This window comes from Scardinius erythrophthalmus (assembly GCF_964197995.2).
Source record: "Scardinius erythrophthalmus genome assembly, chromosome: 20".
In the NCBI taxonomy this organism is placed as follows: Eukaryota; Metazoa; Chordata; class Actinopteri; order Cypriniformes; family Leuciscidae; genus Scardinius; species Scardinius erythrophthalmus.
Window position 1 is genome coordinate 5,474,281 of NC_138240.1, and position 10,913 is coordinate 5,485,193.

A 10,913-nucleotide genomic window follows, 5' to 3' on the forward strand; every position below is an offset into this window, starting at 1 on the left:
AGAACTGTATTTATTTAGAATAGAAATCTTTTGTAACAATATACACTACCGTTCAAAAGTTTGGGAACAATAACTTTTTTTTTTTTTTTTTTAATTAGTACTTTAATTCAACAAGGATGTGTTAAATTGATAAAAGGTGATGGTAACGATTTATATTGTTAGAAATGTTTTTATTTTGAATAAATGCTGTTTTTATGAATAAATGCTGTTAACGTTTTACTCATCAATGAATCCTGAAAAAAGTATTCCAAAACAATATATTAAACAGCACAACTGTTTCCATCATTGATAATAACTGAGTATCAAATCATCATATTAGAATGATTTCTGAAGGATCATAAGACACCAAAGACTGGAGTACTTACTGATGAAAATTCAGCTTTGCATCACAAAAATAAATTACATTTTAAAATATATTAAAAAAGAGAACCATTATTTTAAATTGTAATAATATTTCATAATATTACTTTTTACTGCAGGCTTGATGAGCATAAGAGACTTCTTTCAAAAACATTAAAAATAGTAATACAGTAATGTTTCCAAACTTTTGACTGGTACTGTAGATAGCACATATTTAATTAAGAATTAAAACTAGATTTTTAAATGTAATAGCCATAAGTAATTTAAATAGCAAAGTAACAATGTATTATTATACAAAATATTTGTTTTTTAAAAAACGCATCCTACATTGCTTCCATTTTCATTATTTTCTTTCAGTAACTGTAAACTAAATTTAAACTAGTCTCCATGGATCGCATAATTCCCTTACAAAAATACTGTGGCTATATATGAAACCACCCTAATACCACCGGAGGAACCATACCACCCTAATACCTCGCCATTTGGTTACTACAAAGTGCATATTGCAGAATGCAATGCTATTGCTAATACCATAGTAATTTTGAAATACTTTTTATGCCATTTATTTGATTCGAGGCTGCACGCGAGCGGCGCTAATCCGTTTCGGTAGTTCAGATCGCGATAGAGCGAAGAAGAAAAGCGTGAGCGCGTGTGATTGGTCGAGGCTCTCGCGAACGGCTACAGGAAGTGATTGTGTGCTTGGGGACGTCAACACTTTTCCTCGAGCACCTCTGATGATCATTCCGACCTTATTCACCGCATAAGTGAGCTGTTTCATGGAGCAGCGGTGGAGAAATTATCATCAAGCTCTGTAATCAGTACAGATCGAGCGGATCGTGTGAGTCTGTGGGCAGAGTTAAGTTCATGTTCGACGATGATGATGGCAGCACCAGGCAATGAAAGTCCAAACAAAAGCACTGAGGATAAAACAGCATCCCGCAGACAGAATGAAGGTAAAACACAACAACATAATTTCATCTTCAGTATGCTATCTCTCTGATTCAATCACCTGCCTGTTTAAGGACTCTGCTTTGGCTGTCAGATCAAATGCAATGAAGTATGAACATGTAACATGGTGACCATAGTTACTATGGGTGTCACAATATATCGCAATACAAAAATGCAACAATAAGTATCGTGGATAGTTCACCCAAAATAAAAATTGAAGTTTTCAGAGTCAGTACTACATTAAACTACAATATATTATGTTGAATATAATGTATAATATTGGGGGAATATTAGTGGGTCCTGAAAACGCTTAGGTTATAAGTCTTATGTTACCAGTAAAAAGTGTCCAACATTATTTTAGATATATCTAGCCAGTGACAGAGTGCAAGCATATTCGTTTAAAATAACCCATTTTCAGGTTCAGAATCATGAATATATTTGAAGAGTTCAGATGCAAAAGCCTCTAAATGCCATTTGAAATTTTCTTATAGAATGATCATTTTTATCAAGCTTGTATATTTAAGTTCAGTAATTTCACTTAAATGATAATTAATAGGTAATCTTCATTGCCATTTAAGTGAAATTATTGAATTTAAATATACAAGCTTGATAAAAATGATCATTCTATAAGAAAATTTCAGATGGCATTTAGAGGCTTTTACATCTGAACTCTTCATTTATTCTGGTGTCACCATTGTCCAAGCCTATTCATTTACACCCACAATGTTATATCAAATTTAGCATTTAATCAACAGTACATTTTTTCTTAACCTTTTATTATATGTCTTGGAGTATCGCAATAATATTGTATTGAATCGTGAAATTAGGGTATCATTACACTCCTAATAGTTACCTACCCAAATTCCGTGGTTACCACATCCTACTATCATATTACCAAGTGTTTTGGACATACGCCATTGGAGTGTTTGAATGAAGTACAATGTAAATAACATGGACCATGGTATCTGAATATAGGACTATGATATTGCTGTTTGATACTATCACTTACAAAAATGTACCAGTATCTTGGAGGATGTACATGAGTATTCAGGAATTTAGCAAAGAACCATGGTATTACCATCTGATATCACTGAAGCATGGTAGTACCGTCACAGTATTGTTTGTAAAAGTTAGCGTAAGAAAATTAAGATAAGGAAAAATCAAGATGTTTTGTCATCTCTCTCCTTTTTAACCCTCTGATGTATGAATTATTAAAATCACAAAGGCAAACAATATCTATTTTTTTTTGTTTTACTAAAAGGTCAAATATAATCACTTCCAATTTACTTTGAGAGTGTTGCACTTTTGTTCACTGCAATAAAGAAATATAGTTTCATGAACAAACATTCAAAAATGAAAGTTAGTTAATGCATTTGGTATCATGAACTAACTAAGGTTAATTCTGTTAATTTCTACACAATTAACCATTTATTATGAACAAATATGAATTAATAAATTCTGTATTTTTAATTCAACAATCTACATTAATAAAACTGGGAATTGTTAGTTCATACCTATTGTTAATTAATTGCCTGATTTTTCACACCAATTTCTCTGCCATTGAATCATCTGTGAATGTGTAAAAATGCCACAGTAACATAAATCTACATTGCAATAGATGGCATACATAAAAAGGGATAATCGTGGCAGTGGTTTGCTTTTGTAAAGCTCTTTGAATTTCCTCAGACAGTGTAAAAACTCCAATGTCGTCTTGCAGACAAAAGCTCTTTTCATATCATCATGTGTCTTAATGAGTTTTGACAGCGTGGCAGAAGGTGTGTGTTATATGTCAGATGAATGACATTCTTTACAAAAAAACGAAAACTGGTGAAACAGGATCACGTTTTCACAGTTCCTGTTCGTCTTGTCTATAGAAACTGTCATTAGTTTATTTTTTGTATTTCCTTGTCTTCTCACATTTTAATCCAATTTTAGTTTGATAACTGTGTAGTTTTGGCCATTTGGTATCCAGTATTACTGCATTACTATGTTTCTACACAGTGGTGTGAATGAATGAAGTGTCTGTAAGCAGGGTGTTGGCACCGGATTGAGCAAACACTGGCACAGTGTTGACTTGTATAGGTGTGTCCTAACTGATAATACAAGCTAAACATTGACTAGCTGCATTCAGAAAAGTGAAATGCTGACGTCAGTGTTCAGACCCGTTTCCAGTTTCACGCTTTTAGTGAAAAACCTGCTTTTTGTTGACCAAAATATTCTCGTGCTTGTCTCTTGCAGTCAACAAGAAGTTGAAGTACATCAGTTTGGCAATTCTGGTGATCCAGAATGCATCGCTCATCCTCAGCATCCGCTACGTGCGGACGTTGCCGGGAGATCATTTCTTCGCCACATCAGCCGTAGTGATGGCAGAAGTTCTTAAAGTCTTCACCTGTCTGGTCATCATCATCATACAGAAGAGAGGTGCGTTCACTGGAGTTGTGGCCTGTTACGTGTATAAGGGATTGTTCACCCAAAAATGACAACTCTCTCATTTACTCACCCGTCATGTCGTTCCAAACCCGTTCATCTCTGAACACAAATGAAGATATTTTTAATGAAATCTTGAGAGATTTCTGTCCTTCCATTGACAGCTACCAAAAGTTCATAAAGACATCACAAAACTAATCCATATGAATTGAGCGGTTTAGTCCAAATTTTCTGAAGCGACTCGATCGCTTTATATGATGAACAGATTTTTTTCAGATTTTCAGAGTAATTGATGGCAAATTTTTTTCATTTCTGGGTGAACGAACCCTTTAAGTTCAAAGATGGTTCTAACAAGGTTTTATCTCACAATACTTTTCATGTTAAGCAATATTTATGTTGATTATTATTTAAAATAAATGCCATTTTGATATTCTGTTTTATGCAATGACACTCATATCATACATGTTAGGGCTATTTCACCCAGAAATGATAATTAGCCCATGATTTACTCACCCTGAAGCCATCCTAGGTGTATATGACATTCTTCTTTCAGACGAATACAATCGTTATTCGAAAAGAGTTATATTAAAAAATGTCCTGGCTCTTCCAAGCTTGATAATGGGAGTGAATGGGTGTCTGTCTTTGGAAGTCCATCAAAGCGCATCCATTCATGATTAAAGTGCTCGACACGGGTTAATAAAGATCTTCTAAAGCGAAGCAATGCGTTAGTGTAAGAAAAATATCCATATTTAAAACTTTATCGACTAAAATAACTAGCTTCCGGCAGACAGACGTACGCATCGATTTACACCAAAAGAGTAACCCTTGAACTTGACGCACAACGTAATGACGAACGCGGTTGCCCTGTGCGTCAAGTTCAAGTGTACTAACAAAAAAAACACCACTTCTACTATTATTATTGCAGCAGTGTGTCTGATAACAACGTGTCTCTTCTCATTTTTTGTTGTTGTAAATGCAGGTAATGTGAAGTCCTTCGTATGGTTGTTGTATGACTCTATATTCATCCAGTATTCGGACACACTGAAGTTAGCAGTTCCGTCACTCATCTACACTTTACAAAACAACCTGCAGTATGTGGCCATTTCCAATTTACCAGCAGCCACTTTCCAGGTAAGACTTCTCCACAACTGATTAATTTGTGTGTGTGTGTGTGTATATATATATATATGTATATCTGTATATATATGAAATAAAGTTTAATGATATGAAAATATGTAAACTAAACAAACATGTATTTCTCACCCAATTTCACATGTTATGTTTAGTAAAAACAAGGTTGTCAGTGTAGATTTGAAACTTACTGAAGGTTGAAATGATTCATTTCGTTTTTGTAGGTCACATATCAGCTGAAGATCTTGACCACAGCATTGTTTTCAGTGCTCATGCTGCGGAAGAGTCTGTCTAAAATCCAGTGGATCTCACTAGTGCTGCTGTTCGCCGGTGTGGCGATCGTCCAGGTGGAGCAGGAGAGTGGAAAACAGAAGGAGGCTTTGACCGGCACCAACCAGAACTACTTCAAGGGCTTGGTGGCCGTGATTGTCTCGTGCTTGTCCTCCGGGTTTGCCGGCGTTTACTTCGAGAAGATCTTGAAGGGCAGCTCTGCCTCGGTGTGGATGAGGAACATCCAGCTCGGGATCTTCGGGACTCTTTTGGGTCTCCTCGGCATGTGGTGGAACGACGGCGCCGCCATTGCTGAGAAAGGCTTCCTGTTCGGATACACTCCCCTTGTGTGGGGCGTCATTTTCAACCAGGCGTTCGGCGGCCTCCTGGTGGCTGTTGTCGTAAAATACGCAGACAATATTCTCAAAGGCTTCGCCACCTCTTTTTCCATCATCGTGTCCACGATCACGTCCGTCTACCTCTTCGGCTTCCACGTGGACCTGATATTCACGCTGGGCGCGGGATTGGTCATAGGAGCCGTCTATATGTACAGTCTCCCCAAACCAAACACCAGCGCCTCCAGCACCAGCACATCTTCACCCAGCCACAGCAACGGAAGAGACTCGGAGCTGGATGCTTTCCTTCCAAAGTCAGTGCTGGTGAAATGAAACGAGCCACCTTATCTGTGTCCCCTTCCATTAATCGCTCTTTACCTCTCTCGGTGGAAGTCCTAACTCTCTCCTCTTTCTCATTTCTCTCTGCTGCTGTGGGTTTGGGTGCTTCTGTGAACACGTCTAGGCCAGATTAATTATTGGATTCATTTGGAAAGCACAAACCAGAGAGACGTAGACTTAGTTTTCACTGTTTTCAGTGTTTTTTTTAATACCAAAAACAAGCAGTGGCATTTTTCACCTGGGATATCTGTTGAAACTCTTTCCAACATCTTCACCTCCCTTCCCTGTTTGCCTTAAACAGCATTTTCCTGTTAGACAGCTCGATCTCGGGGGAAGAAGGCGTGAAGCGGAGGAACGTTGGGCTGGATTGACTTGAAATCTAATGGAGGAATCTCACAAAACCTGTAACTTCCACTTCAAAATGAAGAGAAAAAAATCTAAAGTGCTAAAACAAATGATTGCATTGTGGAATTTAATTTCCTCTATTAAGTTCCTCTAATTTCTATTGTTGTGATTTCGGTGTGAAATTTACCCATGTATCATCTCGACAGGTTTTGTGAGATTCACCCAAAGCTTCTTCTACATGCTAAGCACTTCGCCCCGAATCATTGTCTCGTGTAAATAGAGAAAAAGAAAAAAAATGGTTGAGAAAAGCTGTTTGAATGTCTGCCATGTTTAAAGCATGGCAATACCTCATGGCAACACCTCTTAGGTTTGTACAGTGGCAAGGAGCTTGTTTCACTCGTATCTGTAGCAGTAACGTGGCACTTTGTCGTCTGCGTGTTGGCTTTGGTTTCATACTGGGTGATTTGGGCTGATATAGTAGAGGAATCAGATCAAGGGAAGCTCTTAAAATCAGCTTGCAGGGAATTATAATATAATTTACATTAATCTCAAACATTTTTCTCTACAAGTCCTCCTTACCCATAATCAGTGTGTTAAGCGATGCCATACAGGGCATGTCTGAAAATGAGCTTGAGATTGAGCTCCATTAAAATGTGTTTTTAATATGCTTGAACTCGAAATATTTGACGGACAATCACTTAACACATTGTTTCCATGTGGATTCTTGCTTTACCACCCTCGGCATTTTCAGCTCACAGCTCTTTACTGTTCAGGAAACTGACTAACCTGCTCATTTTCTAACCAAATGGCACCTTAGTGAAAGCTCCTCTGTTTGCTTTGTGTGTGCAAATGCCTGCGTCTCTATGTGAGGGGGACTAGTTTTTGCTTAACCAACGACTGGTTAATGCTGTGCCTTTCTCAATCAACTTGTGACTGAATGGTAACTATATATGTTAATATAGTTCTTACACTGTACATAATATCAAAATAATATCTTCTTTTTATGATGCAAAAAAGTCAAGATTTGTGGATTTATGTTATGTATTGTACAAACAATTTTGTGCACATATTTGATACAAATATGCCAAAACTGTTCTCAGTAAATCCCCACACACCTCAAGAGAACGTCCTGATATAAAATGAATGAACGTTTTTTTTTTTTTTTTGGCAGTAGGAAATATGCTCACAAGTGCACATATGGAAATTTGGTCAAAAGGTGATGGATCATATTGGGGAAATATATTGTTGTGGTTTGGTAAAAAGGCTTTTGTTGCTCTTTAAAAGGGTTTAATATGCATGTCAGAATTCATATACGCTTAAAGGAACTGGGTGAAGTGCTGTAAAGTAGATTTTAATTCCTCATTGTTTTGGGTGAAGAAATGTTGTTTACTTTCTTTGGTGGTTCATAAGCACTAATTGACTTTAAGTCAACATGAAATCAGAATTAGCTCTGTTTACTTTATTACATGCTGGTGGTCTTAATGTGCACAAATTATCTGTGCACATTATTTCTAAGAAAGAAATGTTTGTTTTATCTCAATATAAAGTTTTCCCCATCCTCAAAATTGCTTTCTATGGAAGCTTGTTTCCGCCACAGAATAAAAAATAAAAAAGGTAATTGCAACTTTTTATCTCACAATTCTGACTTTTTTCCCTCTTGCAATTCTGACTTATAACACGCAATTGCAAGTTTATATCTCGCAATTCTGAGAAAAAAAGTCAACATGAAACAAGCTTCCATAGCTTTCCTTTTTGCCAGTTGTTAATGTAGAAATTTAAAGGATGCTTAATGTTAATGTAATAAATAATGCTACAATAACAGCAAATAGAAATTTACATTAAAAACTTCCCATTATATGTAATACCTGCTTTCCCGATGGAACCAATACCTTTTGTGATGGTAAAAAGGCTTGCGAATAACGTTTCATGTTGACTTTAATTCAGAAATTGTGATATTACTAGTTCCCTTCAGCTTTAAAGTTGATAGTCTAGATCTTAAACCCCATCATGGGATTGTTTTTAGAGACTTTTTCAGAAACTAATGAGCCAAGAGTGGCCTCAGGCAGCTAAAGCGATTTTTTGTGTGTGTGTGTGTGTGTGTGTGTGTGTGTGCGGTAAAAAATATGTTATCTAGATATGATTGTGTCTGTGTGTGTGTGTGTGTTTGGGTATGAGAGAAGTTACTTACAAGCCATTTTATGACACAAAATCATGTAAATCTTTCATATTTGTTTATGAGAGATTATTATGATGGTGTTTGACATGATGGCCTTGAAAGATATATTATCATGAATATTAATATGGGTCACAAAAGATAGAAGCATTTTCAGTGAATCACAAAGAAACAAGTACAATGTGAACTGAAAATACTGTATTGGTTTTCTTTTGTATGTTCGGCTCATTGGTGAATAGATCTGATTTTAAATAACTTGAGCTGAAAGCGATTGCATGTACAAAAATATGAAACGTTGCACATGTCCAGTTGAGATTTGTTCAATTTTGTGTTCTGTGACAACTGTTAACACCTCATCATTGCAGAAAGACTGCACAGATTTCATCATCACAGCTGATCAATCAAGGACGGCCTCTGTTAAGCCCTGTCTCTGGCACTATGATCAATATTGTAAATAGTCTGTGAAGAGTTGAAGTACAGCCCCTGCTGGCTAATTTCTTATAGTGGCCTCTTTCTTGAGGCTGACAATAAACATCGAATAGAGAATAGTTTCTGTTTCTTATATGAGCTTCAAAATTGTATTTTTCTTGTGTGTGCGTGTGTGTGTGTGTGTGTGTGTGTGTATAATCCCAGTGTAGACTTGAGAACTAAGTGAATACATGAAAACGTAATTATATTTCACCCGAAAATTAAAGCAAAAACAATTTGCATGGAAAAATATTAAGACTATTTTTTTGGATTTTTTTTTTTTTAGTTAAAGCAATAATTTACTGACAATTTCTCCTATAGTCTCATTGCTGTGATTAAGGTAATATATCTGGATTTTCCACTTTGGGGTTTTTGAGGTTTAGTTACTTTCTAATTCCCATGTGTTCTTTAGTGATTCTCATTTCTGTAGTTTAGTTATCTTTACGCTAAAATATTTATGTAATATTTAATTTCCTCCACATAAATTAAACGCAGTAAAACAAATGCTGAGAATTAATTGATCATGGACTTCTCATGATTTGCTGATTGAGCTTTTCATACATCAAACTACTTTTCCCACTTTACCTGTAATTACAGTTTAAAATAATTTTTAAAACAGGCTTTTTAGGGCACATGCTGACAAAAAATATAACCAGAACAGGTTATCATTTCTGCACGAGCATAACTAACCACTAACTGATCTCTTGCATAATAATGTTAATGCACCCCTTATATATAAACTGCATGGCCAAAGTATGAGAACACTTGAACACCACATCCATATGGACTTTTAATTTCATAACCATTGTAATTAATCAGGCAGTCTGTCCTCCCTTGAAGCTTTCATCTTTATGGATTTGCATTAGGGATGTTGTCATGCTGGAACAGAAAACGGCACCATTATATTATTGTATTGTACTTTTATTGATTCTTGTTCCTGTTAGTAATGGGCGTCGTTCAAATAGCCAAATCTGTTCATTACAAAGGTGTGTCCACATACTTTCAGTCATGTAGTAATGAGAATTTCTACCAGATACCTTTTAAATATGAGCACAACTCGAATATACATTTCACAGAGGAGCAATGTGAGAACGCTGTTATAATGCATTGCATGTATAAAAACGAGCAAACACAGATAAATATGTATGTATAATGTTTAAGTCCACATATAGTGGAGAAATACATAACACCATATTATTTCTCTGTTTCTCTTTGTTAACTGTGTCCTTTCTCTCTCTTTTCTGTTACCATTAGTCCCAAGGCCCCAGGAAAGAAGAAAGGAAATTGACAAAAACATGATACATGAGGAGAGATGATGAGAACACATTGTGCCTACAGGTCCTACACTCCTGCCCTATTTCCAAAGGAAAAGACGAGGGTTATGTTTCAAGTGCCTTTTTATGCTCACAATATTAACTCCGTTACAAGTGAAACGTACTTTTAAACTAAACTGTGCTGCCTGACTTAATGAAACCTCATATTTATACTGATACCTCACTATCACTAATGTTATGCATTTGATATTGTCATCGATTGAAGGTGTAATATTTTACATGTTGTTTTGTTTTGTATGCTGGAACTGGAAAAGTACTTTTTTCAGTGGCCTCATCAAATTGGGAATTCAGAAGCTGCTGCCTTATTATGAAATATTTTCTTTCTTCTCTTATTTTAGTTTTGCTTTTTTACTAATAAGTGATTTAAGTGTGAGAAGGGAGAGGGGGGGGGGGGGTAGGTTATTGTGATGTCAAAACTGCAATAAGTGTAGTCTATTGTGATGTCAAAACATTTGGTAGCTAACTAAACATCATTTTATTAAGTTTAGTGACAACATGTTACATGGTGCAGTGATTGGTAGGCTTCTGCTTTTATTATTGCTTGATACAATTTGTACATTTTCAATTCAATCCTTGTGGTTTGATTCCGATCTTGATTCAATATCGATTCATTTGGATAAATAGTACAGTAGATACATGTTAATTTTTCTCAAGAAAGAAATTCTCACATAATGGCAACAGTGAGCCCTGTCAGCTGGTAGGCTATTAAAGGTTAAAAATAACAACTCAAATTAAATATAATGCGGTTTTTATTATAACAACAATTTTACAATATTTTAATTT

At 35.9% G+C, this 10,913-nt stretch overlaps 1 protein-coding gene across 1 annotated transcript; it reads left to right on the forward strand.

The window, feature by feature from the left end:
• The first annotated feature begins 1,078 nt into the window (after positions 1-1,078).
• Positions 1,079-10,393, forward strand: slc35a2 (solute carrier family 35 member 2). The gene is made up of 5 exons (XM_081348261.1): positions 1,079-1,313; positions 3,547-3,729; positions 4,715-4,866; positions 5,091-5,785; positions 10,051-10,393. The coding sequence occupies exons 1-5, from the start codon at positions 1,235-1,237 to the stop codon at positions 10,082-10,084; spliced, it is 1,143 nt and encodes a 380-aa protein (XP_081204387.1). The 5' UTR covers positions 1,079-1,234; the 3' UTR covers positions 10,085-10,393.
• The last annotated feature ends 520 nt before the right edge of the window (positions 10,394-10,913 follow it).

What these genes read in the sequence shown, in the direction of transcription:
- slc35a2 (XM_081348261.1), top strand. Translation starts at nt 1,235, where the DNA reads ATGATGATGGCAGCACCAGGCAATGAAAGTCCAAACAAAAGCACTGAG. An exon ending in CATCATCATACAGAAGAGAG is followed by an intron (nt 3,730 to 4,714) that starts GTGCGTTCACTG and finishes TTGTAAATGCAG; the next exon opens with GTAATGTGAAGTCCTTCGTA. An exon ending in TACCAGCAGCCACTTTCCAG is followed by an intron (nt 4,867 to 5,090) that starts GTAAGACTTCTC and finishes TCGTTTTTGTAG; the next exon opens with GTCACATATCAGCTGAAGAT.